The sequence below is a fragment of the Epinephelus moara genome, chromosome 1 (assembly GCF_006386435.1).
Source record: "Epinephelus moara isolate mb chromosome 1, YSFRI_EMoa_1.0, whole genome shotgun sequence".
Lineage (NCBI taxonomy): Eukaryota > Metazoa > Chordata > Actinopteri > Perciformes > Serranidae > Epinephelus > Epinephelus moara.
The window spans coordinates 25,304,304-25,332,295 of record NC_065506.1 but is presented as its reverse complement, the minus strand read 5'-3'; the positions used below and the strand labels follow the sequence as shown (position 1 = coordinate 25,332,295).

The window sequence follows — 27,992 nt, the reverse complement described above, 5'->3', positions numbered from 1 at the left end:
TGTGAATGATTTGTAAAGCACAGTGTAAGATAAGATGCTTCCTTTATATATTCCACTGTAGTTTGGTGTGGTGATGCCATCATTACTACACAGCAGTGGAAATGTATGGAAATAAAAAAAAAAAAAAACATTTTATTTTATTTTATTTTATTTTATTTTATTTGCTAAACCAGATCGTGTTTTGTATACTCCAATACGCTAGGTGGCGGTATGCACCTAAAAGCTGGTATTGCAATCCGCCATAACACCCACAGAAGAAAAAGAGGAAATTGACTGACGTCACACACACTAGCCAATGGGCATGGAGCTGAGTGACTCGCGTGGAGTTTGAATTTTCCAACGAGAACAACCCAAACAGTCCGAGAACGATAAAGACACCTCGCGCCCAAAGTAAGAACAGCTCTCTTTAATTTTAATTTTTGTATTAATTAATTTGAGAGAAAACTAAAGTTAGCACATGTGTCAGTTCACAACACATTTATTATCTCCAACCGTTAACTGGTCGAACTTTGCGTAAAATTTACTGTTTGTCAAAACCACGATCAGCCCCGTGACGTTAACGTTAACCCAGCTAACATTAGGATATTAGGAATAACGTTAGTTCAACAGAAACAGTTGTTGTTAACGTAGCGTTTCAAATTGACGCTAAATTGAGTTCGTTATGCTAAATTCACAATGGTTGGTTTGTATCGTTTGTTAAAGATAACGCTTTGATATAACGTTAACCAATAACGGTGGCTAACGTTAGCATACTTAGTCTCAAAGTAAACGTTAACGTTACTGTTATGTATGTTTTTACAAATAAAGTGTCGGTGTTATGCATCAACACCAGGCTTAGGAAGCAAAAAAGTGTTGTTGTTATTTCTAGTAACATTAACCGATTACAAATTCACCTGTGTCTAATAATACCAAGGTTTTTTGGCATTAAAACTACAGAAAATGTGATTTACCTCTGAACTCTCAGGCCATTGTTGTACTCTTGTTAGGACAAAAACATTGGTTGTCATCATATGCTTTATACTTCATGTTGTCACACTAACGTTACTCATTGGTCATATAGGTGTCATTAACAAGCTGCTCAGGCACTGTGCAGAGCAATATTGTGTTTCCCCCTTCAAATAAACTGATGTGTGTGTAGTCAGGTTATAGACCATGAGCTGGGCGGTGGAGGAGTGGAAGGATGGACTTCCAGGGAAAGCCCTGCAGAAGATCCAGGAGATAGAAAGCCAGCTGGACAAACTGAAGAAGGACAGGAACCAGAAACAGTTTCAGCTGGACTCCCTGGAGGCTGCCCTGCAGAAACAGAAACAGAAGGTCAGTGTTCAAGAGGAACGGATGAGTGGACTGAACATAGGTTAATTGCATAAGTGCAGATGATTTAAACAGCATTTAATGCCTAGGGGAAATTACTGTCGCAGTGTAAGATAAGATAATCCTTTATTTGTCCCACAGCGGAAATGTGCACATTACAGCAGCAGAGGGATAGTGCAAACAGGAAGCATCAGTAGAAAAAAAGTACAAAACAATATATAAGTATGTAAAATAAGTAAACTGTACAACACAAAGCAATATAATATGTAAGCATCAAAAAGAAGCAGAATGTAATACAGAGACAGACTGAATGGCTGATTTGACACTATTGACTGATGGATGTCTAGATATTGCACAATTAACATGTCCTAACAGAAGTGGAAATTGTACCTGAAAAAAATACACAGACACACAAAAGATTTATGGGGGGAAAAAGGTGTCAGCAGCGCTACTGGTATCCCTCAAACCAACAGTGCTCATGGAAGTGAATGCCTTTTTGGGGCAATAAGTCTTCCTCTCTGTTTTTGACACAATTTTTTTAAAATCGTCCTTGTTTCTCCCTCTCCAGGCGGACAGTGAACGTAATGAAACCTCTGCTTTGAAAAGAGAGAACCAGTCTTTAGTAGAGTCCTGTGATTCTCTGGAGAAAGCTCGTCAAAAGGCTGTCCATGACCTCGGAGTCAAAGAGCAGCAGGTCAGTTACGTATGAGAGAAAGAAAGAAATATCTGCTGCAGTTTATTGCTATTCAGTAATTAGATCACTGATAATCAACAGCCAATATTCATATTTTATAGATACTCTTGAAGCCAACAAATGATGTATTTATAAAATCAGATGTATTGGAAGAAAAAACTTATCTAATTCCTGTTTCTGAACCCAGGTGAACTACCTGGATGGTCAGCTGAATTCCTGCAAGAAGACCATAGAGCGACTGGAGCAGGAGCTCAAGAAGTGAGTTCAGTGTCTGTTGATATGCATTTTTATGTAAGAAGAGAGGGAGACTTTATAATGTAGCTCCTGTGACATGTTGCTTCGTCAAGTCCTGAGTTAGTCATGCTTAATATGAATGGATTATGAACTATTTGACTTGTTGGACAGCACTGAAATTATGACTCCTGAATGACTGTTAATGCTTGTTTTGTTGTCTTTCCATCTGCTCAGGTACAAAAATGAACTGGATCGTTCGCAGCCTGCTGGCTCTTCCTCCTTGTCATCCTCCTCCTCTGACCTTCAACCCTACAATACTCCACAGAAAACTTTTGCTACCCCAGCTCCTGTCCCAGCCTACAGAAAGCAGGGTATTTCAGTTTGTATTTTCCTGTCTAAAGTTCCTGCTATATGTATTTCGTAAATCATTCTTGGGGTTTTTGTTTATGGGCCAATGACTCGTGTCTGAGTGACTCAGGATGAGTTTGTCATTTTGCCCTAACATGATGTTTGTATTTGTGTTCCTTAGATAACAGACTAGAAGAGCTTCAGGAGAAATACAGCCAAGAGGTGGAAGAAAGAAAAAGGCTGGAGACTGAACTCAAAGTCCTGCAGGTCAAAGTGAGTACATTGTTTAAATATATTTATCATGTTTGTTTGTGTTTTGGAGTTCATGATGTTGACTCGTCTCTTCTCTTCTAGCTGTTAAGTCAGTCCTCAGTCAGTGTGAGCCACAAGGACATTGCTGCCCGCCAAACTGGATCTTCCATATTCCCATGGCAACAGCAGGATCAGGGCCAGAGCCGCCAGTCTCATGGAATGGAAATGGAAACACCTCTGAAGAGGCGGGGAACATCCCTGTGGGACGCCCACGAGGAGACGCCTATTAAAACCAGCCAGAGGATGAGCTCTACCAGAGCAGTGCAGAGTCCGGGTGGATCCTCCCAACAGATGGAGCAGCTGAAGAGCATCAACCAAGGTGGACTATTTATAATTTGTTTTGGTATAACATCTTTTATAGTGTGTTTTACGTGAAATACTGGGGAGCCTATTATTTTGCACATCTACTACCGCTGAAGAATGTAGCTGGTTTGTTTGGAGTTAAATACCCTGATCATGTCCAGCAACAGGACTTACTTTTTACTCTTTCTTCATCAGAGCTGCGTGGCCGTGTGTCAGAGCTGGAGAGGAATCTGTCCACTCAGGAGAAGGAAATTCGTAACCAGGCCTCCAAACTGCAGGAACTACAAACCCAACTGAACCAGGCCCGCAAAGACCTCACTGAACGGGAAAGAGACCTGGCTAAGACCAGCCATGAGCTGACTCAGGCCACAGACAGACACCAGCAGGTTGTAGCCAAGGTAGGCTTCGATGATGAGTACATTGACACTTTATTAATACAGGATACTTATTGTTTGTGTCCTATTTCTGCTTGATAACTAAGTTTATAGGTGCTAAGACAGATAAAGACAAGAAAACATGCAAATGACTGACACAGATTCTGCTTATTGTTCCTAGTGTTCATCAGTTGAGCAGAAGCTGAAGCAAGTCTCAGAGGAGATGAGCTGTCAGAGGCACAACGCTGAGAGCTGCAAACGAGCCCTGGAGCAGAAACTCAAGGACCAAGAGAAAGACAGTCAAAAGGTGCGACAACCTGGAGTCAGAACATCAGTATCAGACCTTTAATGCTTGTAGGTTTTACTAAATATCATTAAAAAAAAATGTATCTTAAAATTTGAATCTGTCTCTGTTATGTTTTGTGTAGGAGCTAGCCCAGCTGCAGACGTCTCACAAGGCTTTGGAACAGCAGCTGGACCAGACCAGAACCAAGCTAACACAAGAGATCCAACAGTCCAAAAAAGACCACAATGTACTGCAGGCTGACATGGAGAAGGTAATTTGGCACGTATCCGATCTGCTCTTCCTTCATCTACTCTGATTCACTCTTTCTTCACACAACTAACAACTTGGATAAGCTGGAAGTCACTGAACCCTCTCTGAGGGTTGTATATAAGCTTCTAGTCTTTGTGATGTGTAGCTAATATGATTGGCTGCCTCAATGATGCTGCTAATGTCCAAATTTATTTTGGTGTTGGCTACAAGAATGGCAGAGTATTAGACTCAGTTTAGGCGGAGTGGAATATAGTTCAGGGTGTGGTAGTGTTAGATGCATTTACTATGTTTTCTGTCGCTCCACTTGTGTCCTGTGCTTCACCTCTGAGAGCCTGTCTGATGCAGTATTAAGTATTTATGTTTGTATGCAAGGTCTGCAAACTGCAGGCAATGCAGAAAACGCTGACTTTTACCTTTCAGATCACATTTTCTGAAATATTCGAATGCTAAAAAAAGGAAATTCAGTTGTAGTCTCAGCTTTACGCATCGTCTGTCTATTGAAGGATTAAGGGCATTTGTACCTGACATTTGTGTCACACTTCTCAGACTTTCTGCCCCTGGATGTACGTCTGCCTTCTCATCTTAAGTCTTCTGCCCTTGCCCCTTTATAGATGTGCTTCCAGAAGAGTCAGATGGAGAAGGAAGTGGAGGAGCATAAACAGAGACTGCTGAGGTCAGAGCAGAGCCTCCAGGCCAGCCAGACCAAAGAGCAGGACCTCCGCAAGAAAATGGAGGTAGGTTGCTTTCAGTAGAATATCCACTTAATGCGATTGTGACTAACAACTAACTAGAAAGTGTGCTGATAACTTGTGAATAATACCTGCAAAGATTAAATCTGAACCAGATACCAAAATGTTAAGGTCTCCATATGTATTTATTTCAACACTATGATCAGGTCTTAAATATTTAACATTATTTTCCTCAGTTTTTCTTTACATATCTGTCCACCTTTTTTTCTAGCACCCCTCCCTGCTATCTGTCAGCATCTTTGCTACCACTCATATTTTCTCTGCATGTCTTCCCTCCTCCAGGAGCTGCAGAGAGAGAAGAACAGCGTGACTGTTCAGTTGGACCAGAGCAGCAGGCGCTTGAGTCAGCTGGAGGAGGAGAAGAAGAGCGCAGACCAGAGCCTCAAACGTACCCAGGGATTACTAGACGACCTCAAAGGTATGTTCCTTATAGGAATGGCAATGGTTGCAGTTATTTCAGAGAATCTCAGTTTTTAATTTGTTTGTGTTTTTGCTCTTTAGCAAAATCCGAAGGACAGGCGGACGAGCTGAAGAGACTTCAGTCCAAACTGGAGCAGCAGACTCAGGCGTCGTCTCAGGAGCTGGAAAACATTAAGAAGACTCTTTCTGATGCAGAGACCAAAAATGACAAGTAAGCATAGTTTTACTGTAGAAAAGAACAATGCTGAGTCATGTTTGTGAAAGAGTAAAAAGCAAACTGTGCTATGATATTTAAAATGCTCCTCAGTCACCGTAAATGTATTTATCTCACTGTAGATCCCAGAATGAACTGCAGAAACAGAAGCAAGAGACAGAGAGGCTGACCAACAGGCTGACAGTAACGGAGAAGGAGTGCCAAGAGCTGAAATCCAACCTCACTGCAAGTCAGAGTGAGACTAAGGAACTGAAACAAGAACATGAAGCTCTGCTGGAGTGGAAGAAAGAAAAGGAGACCTTGATTAATGAAACTGAGGCTGTGCAAAAAGACCTCACCGACAAAATTGGCAACTTGGAGAAAAGTCTTGTCTCGCTGAATGAAGCTAATGATGAAGTTAAGGTAAGGTGCTGTGGTTCCTAATATATTCACTTAAGTTATCAGGAAAGATAAATCACACAGTTTATCCAAATTGCTAACCCTGTGTACTGAACATAGGTTGTCATTTTTTGCACACAGACACATAGTGAAATAACCTGTTTGTTTAGCTGCCCACCCCAAAATCTGTTAAATGCTGGGTTTACAAAACCTTGAATGATTCCAGTTGCACAGAAAATCATAATTAAAGATGACAATTTGTTCCTTTAAGTCCATTTGTTTAAAAAAAATCTTTAACCCGTGTTGCCCACTGCATTTCGGATGTGTTGTATTATTGCCATTAATTACCGCTTGCTTTGGAGATTCTGTGGGCTGAATACATTTCTGCTCACTATTGTAGAAGCAGCTCATGAGTGCAGAGGGAGAAAAGGCCAGTCTGTCTGCTCACATCGATTCACTGAAGGGAGAACTCCTCAACAAGAGCACAGAGTTGGAGGAGAAAGAGCATCACTACAATGAGCTCCAGTCTAAATTCTCTGAGGCTGGACAGAAGCACACCAAAGACCTGGAGAATGTCGCAGTGCAAGTGGCTCAGCTTGAAGCACAGGTGATTTCTTGTATTTTGTTTATTTGTTTTTGTACATTTTCCAGGAGATTGTACGTGTGAAATGTACAATGTACTCCTTCTTGTTTTGTAATGGAATTAGATGATAAACTAATTCTCTGCATCACTGAATTACACTGTAGTGTTATTGAGATTTTGCTCTTGGTAGCAGTACAAGATACCTAATTTTTTTTAAAATCTGACCGGACCTCAAACAATAGAATCGATAGCTGTCGATTAAACAGAATCCTAGTTTAACCTGGTGTTTACTTTTTTCCCTGAGCAGGTCAAAAGTCTGGAGTTGCGGTTGCAGAAGGAAATAACTCGAGCAGAGCAGGCTGAGAGGACCAACACAGAGCTGCAGGAAGAGCACCAGGCAGCCTGCGACCTGCTTCGCTCCAAAGACCAGCTGGTCGAGTTGGGACAAGCAGAGATCAGCCAGCTGAGAGAGAGCCTGGTTCAGGCCACTGCACAGCAAGAGGAGCAAACTACCAGGTGGGAGGTTTATTTGTTGTGACTGCTTTTCCAGTACAACGCTCCTGTGATGCATCCTACCATTACAAACTTTATAAAGTTTAGTTTTTGCTGAGAGTGTCTAAAGAGGTGTAGATGCTGCCCTGTGTCACTGTGCAGCATGAAATTGCAGGGTTTAAAAGGATAATACAGCCACAATAAAATACTTAGGAGTGAATTAGTGTCTTATGATAAAAGTATGATATGAAATCTGTCTCCATTGTTTTATTTGGGGAAACTTTAGCTGTAGCTTTCTTTTAACATGCATCATCTCTGTCTTTGGTGTCCAATCTCCAGGTTGGCAGAGGAGAAGGCCGCCCTGCTGAAGCAGTGTGAGGAGAGTGTTTCAGCAAAGGTTGAAGAGACCGAGCAGCTGAAGCTGCAGCTGGAGGAGACTCAGCAAGAGCTGCTGCTCACCAAAAATCAGGTCTGCTTTAAGTGGAATGCAACAAACATTATTTTAAACAGATGGCCAGTTATTCATCTTTTTCATACATCCGGCAGTGTTTTTCTTCTTGACGTTTTTTTTTTTATATTATTATTATTATTATTTTTTATTTGGGGGGGGGGGGGGGTTGGGTTGGGTTGGGTTGGTGTATTTATTTATTATGCTTTAATGGTTTGCAGTATATTGTCTGGTACAAAATGATCTCATGACCAATAAGTACATTATGATCAACATATCTTTGCTATCATACATTATTTCTTATTTACCCAGCATTATATCTTGTACTTGGAAGAAGAAGAGGAGTATTATGACTGAGTGTTTCTAATTTCAGTAGCAGATTTTATCTAGTTTGCTGACCTTACAATGCTCTGTGCTTTTGCATTATGTTGGGTACTTCTTCCTTTGTTTTGTCTTACCCATGAAAAGCCATATAGTTAAATCTTCTCTTCATGTTTCAGGTGAGCTCGACGGATCAGCTCCTGAAGGTCCAGGAGCAGCTGGGAGCTGAGCTGCAGAGACAAATTAAGACACTGTCAGACAGTGATGAGGAACACAAAAAGATGTATGAGAAGAAAACAGAAGAGCTCAAGCAGTTAGAGGAGGAGCTGAAGGATCTGCAGAGCGACACACAAGAGAAGGAGAGGCAGCTCAGAGAGGCTGAAGCTCAGATTTTGTCTCTAGAGACGGAAAAGGCTGAGCTGGAAAATGTAATTCAAGAGACCAAGAAAGAGGCGGAGGTAAATTATTGTACTATTTAAAAAATGTATTATGTTTAGTAGTAGATTTTTACATATATACAATGTTCTGTGCTTACGAATAATAAACTTAAATCTATTTCTTCTGAAGAACCTCCAGCAGGCTCTTACTGAGAAGATCAACAACCTTCTGGAGCAGATATCTTCCTTAGAAGAAGAGCTGACTGCAAGCAAAGATGCAGCAGAGAAGGTTCCAGTCTTGAAGAATGAACTGGATGTGGCCAACCAGTCCCTCGCTGACCTTAAGAAGAGTCTAGAAGCTCTTGAGACGAGTCACTCCTCCACTCTTCAAATCAAGTCTAACTTGGAGAACACCCTCACAGAGAAAATCAATCTGATCTGTACTTTGGAGAGAGAAGTCAAAGAGCTCACAGAGAAGATGAGCAAAGAGTCTGAGAGTCACGCCTTGGAGGTTGAAAGCTTCCTCAACAAAGAAAAGATCCTCAAAGAGAAGCTCGAAGCCGCTAAGAAATCAGCAGCTGCTGCTAAAACAGAAGCCAGTTCTCGAGGGGAGGAGATCAGGACCATGAAGACGACTCTGAAGGCTGCTTCGCGCGGCATAGAAGAGAGAGACGGCACGATAAAGAGTCTGAAGGAGAAGCTCAATGAAGCAGAGGCAGAGCAGACCAAAACTTCAAATCTTCTGAAGGAGAAGGTGGTTGCCATGAACAAAATCAAGGTTGGTTACTGATTGGTTATGTTATGTGTCCACAATCTTTATTCATAGAGTGGAAACGGTACTATATTATGTTAGTTTTGCCTGGAGTATTGTAACAAATGGGTAAATCAGAAGAGGTCATCTTCCCAAAAAAAATGGGAGTAAAGTCGGTTGAAAAAAGTTGGACAAAAATGAGAGTGCTGCTGTACTTTCACTCCACCTGGCATTCTGCTGTTCTCTCTGTATCCAAAGTACGCTCTGTTGTATGTATAACTAAAAGGTGTTTATTCCAACAGAGCTCCTGATGAACAGTCCAGCTCCAAAAATAAAACTCTATATGTGGCAACAAATGCTGATAACGTGGTGTTGGTAAATGAATGTGTTGGAAATCTTGTTGCTTTTTTAATGTCATAAAGGTGCAGCTGGAGATGCTGCAAATGGACCTGGAGGACAACGAGACTGCCATGACCTCTTTTGACAGTAAGGTGGAGGAGCTGAAGGGAACCATAGAATCACTGGAGGCTCAGCTGGCTCACAACCAAACCCAGATGTCTGACATGGAGGCCAGACTGGAGGACAGCAAAGCCCAGGTAGAGCCACCATCTTCCACAAAAGTCATATCAAAATCACTTAATTTAAATGTGTCTCATCCCTAATTGGATTTAAACTCTAATTTTTTCAGGTCTCTGTCTTGGAAACCCGGTTAGAGGAGGTCCAGTCCCAGAACTCAGTGCTGGAGACACAGTTTGTCACAGCCAGGGAGGAGCTGATGGAGAGGAGCTGTGAAATAACACGCCTGGAAGAGGAGGCTGTCAATCAAAAACAGCTGGAGGAGAGCGTTGCTGCTTTAGAGTCTAAACTCAGCCAGACTACAGAGGAAAATGTCAAGTTAGAGAAAACTCTCAGGCAGATAACTGAGGGCAAAGACAATGATCTTAACCAGTTACAACAAGAGAAAAACAACCTTGAGACTACGCTGAAGCATTTAACAGAGGACAAAGAGCAAGTGGAAACTGAAATGATTCAGGTAAATGCAGCAAAGAAACAGCTGGAAGCCAGCTTATGCAAGCTGTCTGAGGAGAACAAACAACTGCAGACCAGCATTCAGAAATTAACAGAGGAAAAGCAGAACATCGACGCAATGATTGTGCAGAAACAAGAAGCTGAATCGACCCTTAAACAGGTCATCGAGGAGAAAGCCCAACTAGATGTTGCACTTAATCTGATGAACGAGGAGAAAGCCCAACTGGAGGCTAAACTAAGTGAGCTAACCTCCGAGAAAGACAACTCTGTCGCTAACTTGAATCGAGTAGTTGAGGAAAAGTTTCAGCTGGAAGTGAACTACAATCAACTGACCGAAGAGAATATCAAACTACAGTCTAGTATGAACCAATTATCTGAGGAGAAGCTGCAGTTACAGGATAGCATGGAGAAGCATGAAGCTGAAGTGGCTTCACTTAAACAGCAGCTTGAAATGAGGGACAAGAAGGCCGAGGAGGAGAACAGAGAAAGGTACGTATATCTTTAGAAGTCACTAGAGTTAAAATTGTCAGTATGTATGTATGTATGTATGTTTTTGTGTCTAATTAAATGTTTTGTTTTCTACTAACTTTAGCTGGAGTAATAATAGCAGCACTTTCATATTGTATTACAGGAGCCAACAGTTTGAGGCGGAGCAGGCAGAACTGCACCAGAAGTTGGGGGCCTTACAGACAGAGCTGACTGTGTTCAAGCAGCAGTACGACTCACTGCTGGAACAGGTGGGCCAACAACAGGGCCTCATACAGCAGCTCTCAGAGTTGCAGGGAACCCAGAAGCTGGGAGATGGAATCAGCTACATGGAGTCTGTTGGTGAGCATAAACCAAAACTAGATTAAAGGTTTTCATGAACCACAGCTGCTGCTTCAATTTGAATACATACATTTCTATTAAATGATCTGTAACATTTCCCCAGCTGAGGCATCAGGACAGACTGATGTTGAGCCAACACTTGATACAAGCACCAACTCTGAGTCCATTCCAGTAAAGGAACAGCTGAGCACCATGATGTCTGAACTGGGTGAACTTTCCTTCCAGTCTGACGAAGCCTTCAGGTACAATGAGCTGTATGATGAGAAAAAGCACAATGTATGTGCTTTATTACATGATGTATTAATCTGACCTCCCTTGACCCTGCTAGTGAGGCAAAGCTGGTGTTGAAGGAGGACATCAGTGAGCAAGAGATGATCCAGGAACAACTGCACGAGGAACGGGAGGAAACAACTAGTAACAAGGAGCAGCAGTCCTCAGAGCAGGTAATACTTCATGTCCTTTAGCCCTGACGCTGGCATGGGGTTAAGTTTGGAAATATTTGCTTTATCATAAATGTAATCAGATAGTTGCTACTGATTTCTCTATTAGAAAGGAATGTTGTGCATAGAGTTTTAATTTTGTCTTCTTTCTTGCAGCTTCCTGAAGACAGCGGTAACGCCAGAGATTTCCTTGGAAGTAAACCTGAAATCACTGAGCTTTCTCTGCCATCATCCTCCGTTGTTGAGACAAGAGAGTCAGAATCCTCTGGTGAGTAATTAAATGGTGCTTATGACTGCAGTTTCAATAATTGGGTGTTTTCTTGGGTTATTGACTTTGTTTCACACTGCCACTTTAGACTCATGATTTCAGCATTTTCTGCAAAAATGGTGGTAATTCAACTTGTGAAGGGGATCCAAATTTTTGAAACTTAAAAAAGTAAAGCTTTGGGCTCTTGCTCAGGCCAAGATAAATGTTACAACCCATTTTAAACTTCCAGGGACTTAGGCTTGACAGTGAACACTGATCAAGATGCAGTCTGATACACACTATGAAATATTTGCTCACAATTTGAGTAATGATGTTTAAATAATTTGTATATATTCAATTTGTCTGTCAGATACAGAGGCATTCCAGGCACAAGACCACTTCACAGAAATGATCCCAAAACAAGAGCTCCTGACCCTGCGCTCAGAGTTTGACCTGCTGAGGTCTGACCTTGCACTCAGAATGGAGCTGACCTCCGAACTGGAAGTCCAGGTTCAGAACTTAGAGGAGAAAGTTCACGCAGCAGAGGAGCAGGCACAGGGTACAGCACATAAGCTGAACATCGCTTTGGAGGAAAAGAAAGACGTTGCTAAACAGGTAGGAGGAATAACTTGCAGAAAGCCCAATACCACTTACATATCGGTAATAAATATAATTTTACACCGACTGATGCTGTGTGCTCATTTTTTAGCTGGCCCAGCTGTCAGAAGAGAAGGAGACATTAACTCTGCAGCTGCAAACAGCTAAATTCCAGCTGGCTGATGTTATGGAGATGTTGGAGGGACTGGAGATGACCAAAGGTAAATATTTTCTTATATTTTCCTCCTTTTCAGATTACAGTTTATCATCCCCTTCCTGCCCTATCTGTGTCAAAAACTGCAGCTTGTTGTGTTGGCTGTGTGTCACCCCCTCATCTGTGAACCACCACTTCTCAGTAAAATTACTTTTGACTGTACTTGACCGTGCTGATCTACTCCAGCAATGTGCCAACACATACTTCCAGACCCTTTTATGGTTCGCAAAAATTCTCCTCTGTGGTGCCCAAACAGCACCAATGGTAATCAAGCTGAGTAGCGAGCTACATAAAGCAAACGCAATTTAACCATGCGACAGTGGACATCAAGGATCAGTCAAAGCATTGTGATATAAATATTAGTCATACGTTGCATGCCACCTTCAGAGTTCGGTGTTGATGCAAAAACAAACGTGGTCAGTTGTAGTGAAGTAGTTTTATTTCAGCAACCCTTCAATAGTGGTTGACCTCATTTGTCTTATTCACCACTGTGTATTTTTACTCACATTTGGTGAGTTCTAATTTTGGACCCTAAATTGAACAACATGTTTAATAAAGGAATATGCAGTCTTTGTCGTCTGTATTGTGTTATTGGACATTTGATTTGATATTTTCTTTGTTTCTGTAGGTGGATTGGATGAGAAATTCCTTCAGCAGGAGAGTGAGCTGAAGAGGGTACGCTCAGAGAAAGCCAACCTGGAGCAGCACATCCTGGGCATGGAGTCTGAGCTGGAGACCTTCCAGGGGGAGAGGACCAAACTGGGGGCTGAGTTGGAGACACAGAGGAGGACTTGTTCTGGCATGGAGCAGCAGATAGAGACACTCATGACAGAGGTGAGCACCAAAAGCTTACATGCTAAAACATCAAACTACTATGTGTAAGGGCTAAGTTTATGTGTGTGTATGGGAAAACTATCAATTAAAGCAAGACATGATTGAACATGGTGTGTTTTTTTTAAGCTTACTGATCAATCTTTTAAATCTTTCTGTTCATTCAGACAACCCAGCTGAGGTCTGAGCTTGTGTCCTGCACCGAGGAGCGAGATGATCTGAACCAGTCTTTGAGCCAATGGAGAGAAAAAGTTCACAGTCTGGAGAAGACTAACTGTGACACCAGAAACCTAATTTCCATCCTGGAGGACGACATCAGAGCAGGGAGGAAGGAGTATGAAGCCCTGCAAAGCAGCATGGAGAAACTGAAGACAGAAAGGCAACAGGTATGTACATGAAACATTAAAGAGTTTGGGACCAGCGCACAATCCTTTGTGTCAGTTAAAATACCTGGTTTCTTCTGTTGCTGATTTTTGATGTTTCATTCCATTAACTTCTTTCATTACAGCTGTTGGAGCAGATTAAGACACTGGAGCAGGCAATATCCCAACAGAGTGGAGAGAGAGAGGAACTTATCGGGCAGCTTGACAAGATCAAAGAAAACCACACCTCAGCCAATCACAGCACTGAGTCCATGGTCGGCACTATAGAGGTGAGGGTGTTAAAATTTAATGAGAGAACATGTTTTCTCAAAGCTTGCTCTCTATCCGGTCAGTTAAAGTCAATATAAAACGTTTTGTGTTTTACAGAGCATTGGCAAGCCTTTAGTACGGAGTGCGTGGACTAATAAACCCTCAGAAAGTTCAGATGCGGTTCAATTTCTCATCCTCTTTATTGCTGTCCTGTTTTTCCTCAAGGCTCTAAAGGGAGAAGTGTGCCGTCTTTCACAGTCTCTGGAGTCCTCTCTACTGGAAAAAGGAGAGATTGCCTCTCGTCTGAACTCCACACAAGATGAGGTCCGGCAGATGAAGACTGGCATTGAAAAGCTCCAGGTCCGCATTGAGTCGGACGAGAGGAAGAAAAAGAAGATGGGAGAGCTGCTCAAAGGTGACTCTTACTATCATATGAAGTTGCACATAATCTTAGCTTTTGTGAGGTGTTGACCTAAATGTGACTCTCTACCTCTCTAGCTGCCCAGAGGAAGTCTGACTCCCTGCAGGATCGCATTGATGCCCTAGAGCGTGAGAAGGAAGATGTAGAGCAAAGTCTAGAGGACGCTGTGCTACAGGTATTCTGTTGTAAACATGGCTTTGTCAAAAGAAACAACCACTACATCTGCCTTGCCTGGATAAAATTCACACGTGGGGGTTAAATAAAGGCTCAACATTTGCTCACTTAGTATTAAAGATAGATATTTTTATTCTCTTACACAGGCCGAAACAGACAAAGCTGATCTGGAGGAGGAAAGGAGAAAGGTACATTCATATTCATATTATCTGATGCCCTTTGCTGTGTGTCTATGATGGTTTTCTTAATGTTCTAATCATAATAAACATGACTGTCATAAACTAAGCAATGTTTTAATCAGGTTTAATCTTCCCTTCTCTCATGCTGCTCTTTTCCTTTCCATCCTGATTTTCTCCTCCACCCTTGGTGTGTTTCCTTTTACAAACTTTCTGCTGCTCTGCCCTCAACCCTCACCACCTCCTGACCCTAAGGTGGAGGAGGAGAAGAGTGAGCTCAGTGAAGAACTATCCAAGCTCTCAGCCACGCTGGACAACCTGAGATCTGAGAAAGAACGCATGGAGAGAGAGCTGGAGGCAAAAAACAGAGAGATAGAAGAACTGAAGATCGCTAAGGAGGAGCTGGAGAGAGGGTTGGAGAAGGCAGAGGTGGACAGAAGAGAAGAAGAGGAAAGACAAAAATTCAGGGTAGAAGAGCTGGAGAAAGGAATGAGAGAGGAAGCCGAGAGGCAAACGAGACAAGTGGATGACCTCCAGGCACAGCTGGAAGCCTCGAGGCAGAGAGAGATCAGCCTTGAACAAAAGAGTGCAGAAGCTGAAGGGGAGAAAGAGAGAATGCAGTCTCTGCTGGTAGAGATGGAGAGAGAGAAAACGTGTCTGCAGTCCTCTCTGGAGGCTTGGCAGACGGAAGGAGAGGGGCTCCGTTCTCAGGGAGCGGAGTGGGAGAAAGAGAGAAATAATCTGAGGAACAATATTGAGGCCTTGGAGGAAGAAATTAAGGAGTTTAAAACACTCATAAAAGTAAAAGAGGAAGAGAGGGAACTGCTACAGAAGGAGGCAGAGCAGAGACATGCCTCAGAAAAATCCATCTCGTCTGTTATGGCTGAGAAAAAACAGATAGAAGAAGAAAATAGACGGCTGGCAGAGGAAAAAGAGAAACTGCACTCAACCCTGTCTTCAGTGGAACAAGAGAGAGATAATCTGCAGTGCACTCTTGCATCTGTAGAAGAAAAGAAAGGACGACTAGAGCAAGACAGGGAGGCGTTAGCTGATCAGACAGAGAAGCTTCAGTCGAGCCTCTCCTTGGTAGAAAAGGAGAAGAGTGACATGCAACAAACTCTGTCTTCACTAAAGGAAGAGAAGGGAAATATAGAGGAGAAGAACCAGAAGTTAGAGGCTGAAAAACAGGAATGGCAGTCATCCCTTTCTGTGATTGAAGTGGAGAAAAATAACCTCTCTGCAGCTCTTTCTTCACTGGAACAAGAGAAGCAAAGAGCAGAAGAAGAGAAAGAGAAACTCAGAGAAGAGAAAGAGACTCTTCAGTCTACAGTGTCCTCTCTGGAGAAGGAGTTAGAAACATGCAAGCTGTCTGCGGCACAGCTCAACGAGCAGGTACACACAAATAATTCATTCACCACGTCGATTTAAAGCATAATCACTAGTTTACTTTTACCTGTTTGTGTCACCTTCAATCCTATAAAAAATTTTTTGAATCCAACCATATCAGAATGGGTCGCTTAAGTACATGCACTGTTCAAAACAGGTTCATAATGTCAGAGCAGCAGTTTCCACCAGCTGTTCTTAAATCATCCTTAAAACAGCCTTGAATGAGACATGAGTGAGGTGATGCATTCAGAGGCTTCAGTGGGAAAAGTAAAATAAACTACACTGGTGTCTTTTAAGAAATTGTATGGCCTCTGTGACTGTCCAACCAATCGGCATGTATCAAAAAATTAGTGAAATGACCCTACCCACAAGATATAAGTGAGAATGACATCTTGTTTTATTTATGTATGTATTTATTTTCCACATGACTAAATCTTTAAACTTTCTGTCCACCCATTTCAGGTGTCTGAGCTAACATCTCAGGCTGCTCGTCTGTCTAAAGAAAGAGACTCCACCCTGAGCAAGATGAGTCTTTGGATGAAGACCTGCAAACAGCTGGAGCAGGAGAAGCAAGAGATGTTAAACAGCCCAGGTGTGACAACACATCTAAAAAATTGTTTTGTGTCATTTAAAAAGCTTTTGGTAGTAATCAGGACAGACTAGAATTCTCAATCTGGAGACAGACATCAGTTGTGTTTTTAAGTAAATCAAAGTTAGAGGTGGGTCCTGTGAAGCATACAATTTCATTATACGCAGACGATATTCTGCTTTATTTAAGTAGCCCTGAGGTTTCCATTGTGAGGGTGGTTGAATTAATTAGATCTTTTGGTCAGTTCTTGGGTTACAAAATAAATTCCAGACAAAGGCCAATAATATGAAAAATATAGATGATGGAATAATTATGTTTTATTATATGATGCTAATTATGATTTGAAAGATGAGGGCTGATTGTCTCAAAATTAAAAATATCTGACGAAGGATGACAGACTTAAATGCTCCGACCTTCACTGCCTGAAAACATAAAGATTGACTCTGTAGAAGGTGCAGCTGAATAATTTCATAAACATGGGTCACATTTGTTTTACAGCTGACGGAAAGAGCAGCGAGGAGGTGCAGTCTGAGGTGGACCAGCTGAAGATGGAGGCCGAGAAGAGAGAGAAGGAAGTGGAAGACCTGAAGACTGCCCTGCAGAAGAAGAAGGTGGAGGCAGAAGAAAAAACTAAAGAGGTTGAAGAACTTGAGGCTGCTCTCGAGGGAAGGAAGAAGGAGTTAGAAGAGAGAAACAAAGACCTGGAGGAGATGAAGAGTGAGCTGGATGAACTAAACAAACTCCTGGAGGAGAAAAGCACGGAGGCAGACGAGAGCATGGATAAATACTGCAGCCTGATGGTTAAAGTCCACAAGCTGGAAGAGACCAATGATGCACTGACGACACAGCTGACGCAGCTCACTGCTAACCAGCGTCCTAAAGAAGCTAACACCCACTCCAGCAGCACCGACAGTACTCGCCCCCGGCGCTCAGGAAGGAAGTCTACCTCTAAACATCTGGAAGAGAAACTGGATGACAACACTGAGAACATGGCTCCTTCAACACCTCAGAGGTCTCCTCAGGGGTCATCGTCAGGGAAACGGGGTCACGGTGACATCAGTGATAAGGACAGTGCCCAGGAGGCCCTGCACAACCTGACAAAGAAGATCAAAGCCAACGCAGTGACAACACCCAAGCCAAGAACTGAACAGGAAGATGAGGAGTTCAGACCAGAGGGACTTCCTGAGCTGGTGCAGAGAGGTACGTGTTGGCTGTTAATGTAATGTAGCTACAACTGTGTCACAAGTTACCAACACTGGAAAAAAGGCACCTGTAGTTTTCTGTGCCAGTGAGTTCCAGTGTGAGTCCTAGTTTTAGTAGTGCGCGTTCTCATGTTAGTGAGATAGAGTTTGATTAGCCTCTAACTTGGATAGTTAGGAAAATGTTATGTTTACAGGGAACTTGCACTGTTAAAATGCTCTGCCTTAATTTCTATTGGTTTGAAATACTGTATGACTCTTAGGCAGGGGTAATGTTTAAAAGAGAGTACTTCATTTGATACCCATGATGTGAATGGAGTGGTGTGTGTAATACAGCCATACTTTCAGATGTTATAGCACACTAAACTTCCAGCTCCATCAAATACACTGTCGACTTCACCACACCACAGACTGTATGGGTTGTAGCGTTTGCTAACTGTTAGCATCATATAGCTAAGGTTACCTAACAGGTTTAATAACAGAGTCGAGCCATTTCAGTGCTGGTGCCAGTTTGTTTGAACTCATCTATTGTACTCTCAGGTTTTGCTGATATTCCTGTGGGCGAGGCCAGTCCGTTCATCATGAGGAGAACCACAGTGAAGCGCTGCAGTCCTCGACTGGCTGCCAGACAGACTGCACCTGACGGCAAGGTGAGCAGCAGCAACCATCTCTTTCTGTCACACACACACACAGAGTAAAGTATTCCACCTGTGCCGTCTATCCCCAGCAGCCAGCAACACAAAATGAACATACACTCACTAGTCAACAGAAATGGCGAGCTCTTAAATGCAGCGAATCAACTTCATTAAGTTGTTTTCCTTCAAGACTGTGCCTGCAGTAATGTTAGTATCGCTGTTTCTTCTTGTTTATGTGTTTAAACTGACATTGCCCTCCATATTGAGGAAAATATCAGATGACCCAGAGACCAAGCTGAAATATAAAAGCTTCCCTCCAGACATGTTTAAATATGTAAAAATACTGGATCTGTCCTCGCACCTCGCCCACCACTGCTGCTTTCACAGTTTGAGGAGTGGAAGAGTAGTGCGATGAAGTGAAACACAGGTGATTTAGTTTTAGAGAATGTAGAGGTTTCTGGTCAAAACTCAAGAGGACTGACCCACACTGTGACTGTGTCCCTTGGCATGTGTTTAATCCAGAAGGTCACCTCCAATCTGGTTGTGGTTTTACTCTCACTCTCTTAATATTCTCATCTGTTTCATCTTGCTCTTCCTCCACAGGCTTTGGGGCCCATACCCCTCCAGAGTCCCTCTGCAGACAGCTCCAACAGGAAATGTCTCTCCCCAAGTGGCGGGGAGAAAGAACATGCAGACAACTGTCATGTCCAGTAGATTGATGTACACACATGCACACACACATACAGTCTTGTACTTGTGATTTATTTGTAGAAATGTACACTTCCACACTTATAGATACACAAATCACACTTCACTTTTTACACAGTGAACTTTAAAGTAAATACATGTATTTTAAAAGGAGCAAACTAGACAGCTATATAACATTGGAATTCTTCTTTTCAGTGGTGTTCCCCTTTAAAGTTAAGTTAGTCACTTAAGATGCACCTTCTCTGTCTACCTGGGGGTGGGAAGTTAGCTGGACGTGTGTGTGGATGTGTGACTTGGTTTTGTTTCCCATATCACTTTCTTCCTGGACTGCAAAAGACACAGCTGCAGTCCACCTGTCATTCTCTTCATTTTATGTTGGTTTAAAAGTTAAACTCATGAGAAATAAACCACTACCCAAAGAAAGATGAAGAGGCAGGTTAAAGAGGAAACTCTACCACTACCTTTTATCGTGCTATCTTTGGTGATTTTAATGTAACTGTGTCAGATGCATTATTTTTGTGAGTGTTTTAGAACGAATGAAACTACGATTGTTTTGTGATTCCTCTGAATGTAAACCCGGCTGGTTTGTTTGTTCCTCCGTTGTCATGTCTTCACTTTGTCACACTTTGTCTTTTCCACAGGTTGTACTATATTTTCTTTTGTTCTGTTCTCGTTCTTCACGTGTGAGAAATGTCCTGAACTTTGTACATAGTAGATGATATATAACAGCTATGCATCATCCATCTGTCACTCCTGTAATATATCGCCTGATCGCTAATGGCAGCTAACTCAGTTTTTATAGATTTTTCTGCTCTGTCTTTTATACTCTAGATTTTTTTATAGATAAAGTCAAGAAAAGTTTTGTTAAACTTTTTTCTTTTTTAATTTTTGCAGCAAATGTTCAAACCAGATCTGCATTTTATACGTTTGTTTTTTATGTAGTTACTGATCATTGTAAATAGTTAATGATGCCTCATAGCTCATTTCCCCCTTTTTTAATACTAAACCTTAACTGCTTCATAACTGCTTGTGTGGTCTCTTTGTTACAAATACACGGGTGTCTTAACTTTGTTGCTATAATTTGATAACTTAAAAACATACAGGAAGTCACGGGAAGCACATGAGAGTATTAACACGTGAACATGCAGCTGTAATACAGGTACACTCTGCCACCACAGGGTGGAGAACCTGAGCCATGTGGAGAGAAGCTGTTTGAATGTAGAGCAGTGTGATTTGTGAGTGTGACAGTCAGTGCAGGACACATCCGCCAAGTGCAGGAAAAGAATCTTAGAAGAATTTCTTAAGGACAGAAACCAGTGAAGCATAAATTCAGCTCAAGCAACTGTGCATGTAATGTGTGAAAGAAATGTTTTGGTTATTTTTGCTCCAAAGATGATGATAATAGTGTACGATGCCAATTTAGACGTCTAGATTTTCCATGACAGTAGGAATCCTATCGTCTGTATGAAGTCCACATTTCTGATGTTACACATTTTTAAACCTAACACTTTCTTGTTACTTTATACTTGCACTTAACCCTAACCCTATTGGCAAAATGCAGATTAACCTACCTGACTCTAATAACCAAGTTCCAACATGAAACCTACCTCTGCACAGGACCACACATATACTACATACCTTTACACTTACCTGCAGTGCTTTAATAAGAAAAAGATGATTTATCCAAAAATCTGGTTTAAATTTGGTCAAGAACTTTTCAAGATAATGTTTTAAAAACCCCTACATTCAGGGAAGTGTTGTGCTGTACACTGATGGATGTGTTGTTTACGCAATCAGATCTTCATTTTGAATTTTAGAGTCAACATATCATTTTCCAGTGCACCTTTCCTTACTTCACACCCTGCAGGATGTCAGGCCACAGATAGTCTCGCCACCAGACAATCAGAGATCTCCGCCTTTAGTTAAACAAAGTGTCTAAAGACTGACTTGTGAGTCTAGGCCACAGAGGGCTCCCTCCAGATCTGGTTAAAGTCCACATGTTGATCAGGATACACCAGCTGTTCTCAGCCTTTTCAATAATGCACCTCCTCATTCACACACCAATTTTAAAGCGCACCAAATTAGCATTTGCTCATGAGAGACACAAGGAAGTGTATTTGTGTAATATTACAAAAGATGATTAGGAAGCAAATTTCCCTGTGATGTAGTTTGGTAATCATACGGTAATTCTGTTTGGCTTTATGAGGTCGTCTGTGATATTAAAATGATAAGTAACGGGCTGGTCTCAGGACTGCTGCATCAGCCACAGCCACTGTATTTAGATTGAGTTTTACAGTACAACTTTGCAACTTTACAGACACATTAAAACAACTAAAATGTAAGAACAGCTGTTGCATTAGAAACAGTAAAAACAAAAAGCATTTAAACAACTGAAGAGAAAAACAGCTGAAGTCAACACCACATGTGTTCTTGTCTTAACTCCCTTTTCTAAATTTTGGGGTTTACTTCAGATATTCACCTTTTAATTAACAGCAGCTTATTGCATGTCAGCGTCCCGCAACTTAAACCATTAAGTGTCCTTCATGCTGACTGACTGTGACAATACAAACACATGGGAGCTGTGTCAGAAATGATGAGTGGCACCTCTCTGGGTGAACCTTTACGATGCATCTGAGGAACACTGCTTTGGATCAATAACATTGATCTCCTCCTCTGATGTTAGCATTGGATGTATTGATGTGTGCCGACCTTTTGACCTCTTGTTTTCCTGAGGACATGCAGGGACACATTAAGATGGGACACAATAGATGTTTATCGGATTCCTGCTGGAGCGTCACTAAGGTTTCACATTCACCTGGTTTGCTCATTCACTTGTGTATTTCCTGTCTTCACTGCCTGGCAGTGGGTGAAGGGGCAGCAGGGCGTGCTGGGTTATGGGAACAGAGAGGAGACGGCACAGTCACACACCTCAGAGCGGATACCGTCCTGCTCTGATGTCTCTGGCTGGGGCTGTTAGCGGAAGCTGCAGTGCCAGAACCAACTCTGGACGAGGACACGGGAAATGAGGAGATGGGTGCGCTGAGCTGTGTTATCACTGGCACTCAGACTGGAGAGTGTGTGTTTGTGTATGCATGTGTGCGTGTGTGTGTGTGTGTGTGTGTGTGTCTGTCTTTAAACCTGACAGACTGACTGACCGTCGATCCCCCTGCTGTATGCATGATTTGTCCCATTCTTCACCCGGCAACACTGTGTAAGCAGCAGTTCTCAGGGCCAGAGGAGAGTCACCGACAGGAAGTGTCGACCAGTTTGTATGAACAGGACGGAGGGGAAGAGACAAAAAGACGAGTTTAACTCATGTAGTGCATATAAGTTACTTTAGAAACTAAGTTATGTAATCTACAGTGTTAAAATATAAAACACAGGTAGCTTTTTTTTTTAGAGGGACTGAGGCGTAAATGTACGCAGCAATGTAGCACATGGATACCACTTTCAAGTCACACTTTATTGAGGGCTTAAAAGTTGTAACCATTGGCTTTATAAATGGTTAATGAATATTTTACTAAGGCTTTATAGACCATTATTATCTATCAATAGGAAACCTGGGTTGCCAGGTTTGCAAAAAACCCTGTCAGCTTTTTAGCCATCAGGCAGAGTGTTTAACCAGCAAAAGCAATGCTTATTTGACAGGTCTTCACTGATATTTAAAGCATTAGTAAAATATTTATTTACAGTTAATAAAGGCACAAGTAAACCTCTATAAATTCTCAATAAAAAGGTGACTTATCACAACAAACTCTGAATAAGGCAGTGAGAAAAAGAGCTGACACTGAAAAAAGACTAGTCAATGTCAGGGAGTGCCTGTCGCCTTAGTTTTGGTGCTGTGTCCCACACCATTGATAGATGGCAGAGGAGATTCCAATACATCAATGCTACTGGGCTGGACAGCCACAGAAAAGGTTCACAGGTTGAGACTGATGCAAAAAAAATCAATTTATTTAGAACGTCTGTGCAAAAAATAATAAAAAAGTGAATAAAAACAGCAGCAAATGTTTCAGTCCTTGACTACCATCAGTGCTACTGACACGAGTGCTTCACAGAACAGATATAGACACAGACAGATTATGACCAGGTGTGATGAACAGTCAGCTGACACCACTAATTAGATGAGATCAACTGTGAGGAACAGAGGCCTGACACTAAATCACAATGACCTGTCCATTCAGTATTGTACTATTCACAACATCCTCAAACACAAATGTATGATGGCAGAACATATACAAATGAACAATGATGCACCCAAGATAAACTTTTTCACAGCAGCCCTCAGACTTTGCAGTGTCCCACACCGTTGACACTAGTCGGCCCTTGTCGGCTTTTCTGGGGCCATTCGGCATGGTGTATTAACCATGGTGAAGCCCGTTAGTGAATGAAATTACTCTGTTTGGCAGTTCAACTCAGTGCACAAGAGGAGAAAGTAAACAAACCGCTTAAGTCAAGAGCAAACAGATCGAAAAAAAAACAAGATGGTTCTCCCCTCATCTCTTCTTATTCAATCTGGTGCATACCTCTCCTATGTCTCATTCTAGGTACCATCTGGGGCGCCCGTAAAGTGAAGTTACAGCGTGGCATCTGTGGCAGGTTAAATGAAGCACATGTCCCGTTGGAGTTATAGGAATCAAAGTCTGTGTGAATCAGTTTGTGCTGTCTGTCTGCTGTCACGGCGACTTGCCAACATGTCTGAGTTGTCTGTGAGAAGAGACAGTAAGGCCAGAGAGAGGAAGAGAAGATGAGAAAGGATCTCAGATAGAAAAAGAACTAATAAGTGGGTAAACTGGAAATTAATTCTTGCAAATGCCTTTTTTTTAGAGGGAAATAAAGGAGCATGTTGGATTGACTTCACACTGAAGCTAAAACATGTCTAACTCTCACAGGATTGCCTCCCTGCACTCATCGTCTCCTCTTGGATGGAGATATAATGTTCAATTACACACACACACACACACACACACACACACACACACACACACAGAAGGGACTATTTTTAATAACCGATGTCCCCAGGTATTTTTCACAGCACCATTCTAGCAAAGAATGGCCTCAACATGCACCGAACTAAAAATAGAAACCAGAATGAGACCAACATAAAAGCCGCTGGACGCTTCAGTTCATCTGACATCTGTAGTTACAATGTTTTCAAACATTAACTGTCCTCAGGGAAATTACTTTCAAAGACTTGTGGTGCAAATATAGAGCTGTGGCAAAAAGGCAAAAGAAGATAAACACCAGTGCTCTCTGCTCCATGAAGCTTTGAAGCATATCTTGGTGTGGCAGGATGGACGAGGGGTCAGTGAGGTTGTTCCACAGGGGTCATGCTTCTTATGGGGCCAATTCACCCAGATTTTAACATCTCAGCTGCTGAGGCTTATTTAACTGTGGATAGTTTTAGGTGAGCCGACCTTGGCTGTCGAGCTGGGCTCTTACAATGGAGAAAATGTCATGGTGAAATGAGCCAGCGTACTGTATCTGTCTGACTGTGTGCTGTTGATTCTGGTATGTACTTCCTGCTTTGATAACTTCACCTCACGCATCATAAGACCTGCTGCCACTGGCCAGCCACACTCATCAGACCACTCTATCAACCAGGAAGTTTAAACACTCATAATTACTCAGTGGTTCACCAGAGTGAACTGTGTGAGAGAGGATGCTGATTAATGTGCTTCCAAATATCTAATAAAACAGAGTTATGATGGCAGTGGTGAGAATAAGTTTGTCATTACATGTCTGAAAGAAATATTTAAGCCCCTGGAATTTTTTCCTTATCATTTAACTCTAAATATTCATGACTAAATAAGAAACGTGCAAGGTTAAAGGACAAAATGGTGTTAGTTATTATTCAATTGGGTGTGGTTTGCTAAGATTTGAATAACAATGACCAAACGACCCTTCAAATTTTTATGTTAATACCTTCCGATTTCTGCACAAAGATGCATTGCATCACCTTTTTCCAGCACAGAGATAAAGAAATACAGACATCTTTCTTGTGAAGGCCCGTTTATAAAGCAAGCCTAATTTCTGCCCATGGAGGTACAGGCAGCTATCACTACATTACTTTGATGCTGAAGAAAACTTCAAAACAGGTCAATTCTGGAGTTACAAGGAACAACTTTTTTTTCTATGATTTCTAGGTGGATTTATGGGAGTTTATTAAGAATGGGCATCAAGATAAGTAGTGCCAGTTTTACACAAATTGCAGCAAATAGCTGCTCAAAAGATTTAAAGTCTAAATTGCCTATGTTGGGTGTGTGTCACAGCCTCTGCTGCAGCTCGAACTGTTGACCACGCCGAATCAGGCCACAGACTACAGTAATGAACTTCCATTTTTTTTCAGAACATCAGCATGCACCTGTCCCTCTCACTGCACGCAGTATCTCTGCCTTACATCTCTAAGCATGGGCAGATTATAAGACTATGGGCCCCTGGGCACAGAGATGCAAAGGGCCCCACCATCTCTCCTACATAGGAGCAAGACACACAGACTCTGTGGTAGTTTTGAATCTCTTTATAGCTGCTGTCTTTGAGGTAATTTTGTGTCCCTTTGTGGTTGTTTTGCCTGTTTTTGTAGTTATTTTGTGCATCTTTGCAGTTCCTTTGCATCTCTTTGTGGTCATTTTGACTGTACTTGGTCTGTATTTGTTAATTTGAGTGACATTTTGCAAGTGAAGGCCACGTGGCCCTCTGACACTTTGGGCCCCTGGGCCTGTGTCTGGTAGCCCCATTCAGTAATTCATTCATGTCTCTTAGAGCAATTGAACAGTCAATTGAACAATATGATTTTCTTTCAACTACTCCCTTTGCTTCAGTGATGTAGAAGTGTACTCCAGGGTGTTTCTGTACACTGTGACATCACTGTTGGGTGGGTTATACATGTATAACCAAAATCAGTTTCCCATTCACTGTCCGTGGAGCAGCTCCAGATTTTATACCCTATGACATCATAAGTTTGAGACTTACTTCTCTGGTTTTTGGCTAGATAGAGTGAGAGAATAGCTCATGTTCACAAATATTAATTGAACATTCCTCTGCCACAACAATAACATATTGGAATTCTTTATTTAGGTAGTGTTCCCCTGCAGGTGTTGCACATGTTAGCAGTAATTCTGCAGCATTGACGCATTAAGTGATGTACATGCTGTACTATATGAGTAATTTAGAAAGTTTTCTATCATGGCTGAAACATGATGTAATACTATTAAGTTTCAACTTTTTTGTAATGGAGATGGAAGAGCTTCTGTCATATTTTGTTTGGGAATTTCTGTGAGGACGGCAGCAGTTACTGACTGACATTACTGACTGATCATAAGATGTGTATTCTTCATCTGAATATACAGAACCAACAGCAGAGGTCGAACACTTTGAATAACACAGCAAACAGAGAAATAATTAAAATCTTGTATATTTTAAAGTCAGATATCGTACAAAAGTCTTTGTTACATTGTGTTTGGATTAGCTCTACAGACAGTATTATTATTATTACAGTGTGTTCTGCCAGACTCACATCTGTAAGCACAAACATACAGTTTAGAAAAATACAGTTTTCATCATCATAAAAAGCATCAACATATTCAGTACACTAACAGAAAAAAAGTTAGTTTCATTTTAGCACAGCTAAAAAAGGATGATTGTGTAACAATGTCATATGTTTGCTAACAGGAAGAAGGCAAAGACCAACGAGCTACTACACAGTGTAACGCCACTACTGTTTCCATTCAGTGTTAGTACTGACTCATACAGACTGCTATAGTCTGCCATGGTACAAGTCAAAAACATCTACAGGACTCTCCTGCTGCACCATCACCCCTTTTAACATCCAGTGGGGTCCTTAAAGACCCATCAGAGCGTCCAGTAGAAGTAAAGCGTAATTTCTCACAGATACAAGTCGATCAGAACTGGAAAAAGATCAAATAATTGAATCTGTACTGAATTCTTGCAGCAAGTTTTCTGATTCATTGTGATTTTTACCTGCTGTTCTCAGTGTATTGTTGGTACCAAACTACAAGCTGCACCACAGACATATTTCTAGTTTTCTTTGTCATTATATCCACTACATTGCTTCAAAACCCTCTTTGTAAATTCTCATCATGACTCATTTCGTTAAATTGTCGACCTGGTCTAGCCATCAGATATAACATGGTACATACTCCTTGTGTATGTGGGTAACACTCTGAGGGTTAAATTCTCTTGCTTAGATTATTAGAGAGAAAGGTTTGTGTGTTAAACCGTGTAGTTGTTGTTGATGCCATACCAACAACTAAATCAACGCCTTAGGATTGGATGGAGTGGATGGCATGTTGTTTTGTTCAAAGGCTTTTAAATCAAAGTGCATTTTCAACGGCAGGCGTACGCAAATGGAAGATAACCCTCATTGTGTGAGTATGTGAAAGACAGACCGAGAGAGGGAGTGAAAGCTGTGCAGTCAAACTGAATTTATATTGTGTAACATCAATATACTGACATGTCAATGTGCAAATTCACATCTGTAACTCAAACCATCAACAATGTAAACACAAAGGAATGATGTTTCCACTCGTACTCTTAAAGGAACTGTAAACGACGTTCAGAGTATATCTATGATTCCGAGTCCACAATTGTTTGCACACGGCTTTCAACATGGATGTGGCTGAGCCAGCGGCTAGCAGCTGACGCTGGTAACAGCACAAACAGTGCAAACAACGGCAACAGTGCTTACTGAGCTAATGGCGTTAACCTTGGGGGGAACTGGAGGGTGGGCATTATGCATCCACGGTGACACCTAAGGTTGGGATGGCGTTATCCATCCATAGAGTTTAGATACATTTCATTTGCCAGCATCACACAGAGAAGGAATTCATTGCGTTACATTATTCTCTACTTGCACAATATGGTGTGATGTATACCTTTTACGAACGTAATGTCTGTTTACTTCTTGTCAACTCTACAGTAAGGTTATCTTCACCTCTAACCTTAGTGATCACTGTTCTATTTCATCCTTAACTTAGATAAACTCTGTCCCGTGGAGCTTTA

At 41.7% G+C, this 27,992-nt stretch overlaps 1 protein-coding gene across 1 annotated transcript; it reads left to right on the top strand.

The window, feature by feature from the left end:
* The first annotated feature begins 302 nt into the window (after positions 1-302).
* On the top strand, positions 303-19,988 carry cenpf (centromere protein F). Its single transcript, XM_050045042.1, has 38 exons — positions 303-390; positions 1,139-1,314; positions 1,880-2,005; positions 2,193-2,263; positions 2,474-2,610; positions 2,769-2,860; positions 2,942-3,218; positions 3,398-3,600; positions 3,758-3,883; positions 4,005-4,133; positions 4,744-4,866; positions 5,164-5,299; positions 5,383-5,512; positions 5,638-5,917; positions 6,294-6,500; positions 6,784-6,992; positions 7,308-7,437; positions 7,917-8,195; positions 8,305-8,892; positions 9,288-9,461; positions 9,554-10,383; positions 10,526-10,722; positions 10,826-10,964; positions 11,051-11,165; positions 11,319-11,430; positions 11,780-12,024; positions 12,119-12,227; positions 12,849-13,054; positions 13,219-13,437; positions 13,560-13,703; positions 13,909-14,098; positions 14,182-14,279; positions 14,425-14,466; positions 14,710-15,846; positions 16,303-16,432; positions 16,928-17,629; positions 18,169-18,278; positions 18,867-19,988. The coding sequence occupies exons 2-38, from the start codon at positions 1,153-1,155 to the stop codon at positions 18,975-18,977; spliced, it is 8,415 nt and encodes a 2,804-aa protein (XP_049900999.1). The 5' UTR covers positions 303-390; positions 1,139-1,152; the 3' UTR covers positions 18,978-19,988.
* Positions 19,989-27,992: the final 8,004 nt, after the last annotated feature.

Excerpts from the sequence above, each read along its gene's own strand:
- cenpf (XM_050045042.1), top strand. The coding sequence starts at position 1,153 with ATGAGCTGGGCGGTGGAGGAGTGGAAGGATGGACTTCCAGGGAAAGCC. Across the intron at positions 10,723-10,825 it reads CAGCTACATGGAGTCTGTTG|CTGAGGCATCAGGACAGACT; the intron begins GTGAGCATAAAC and ends ACATTTCCCCAG. Across the intron at positions 12,228-12,848 it reads GGGACTGGAGATGACCAAAG|GTGGATTGGATGAGAAATTC; the intron begins GTAAATATTTTC and ends TTGTTTCTGTAG.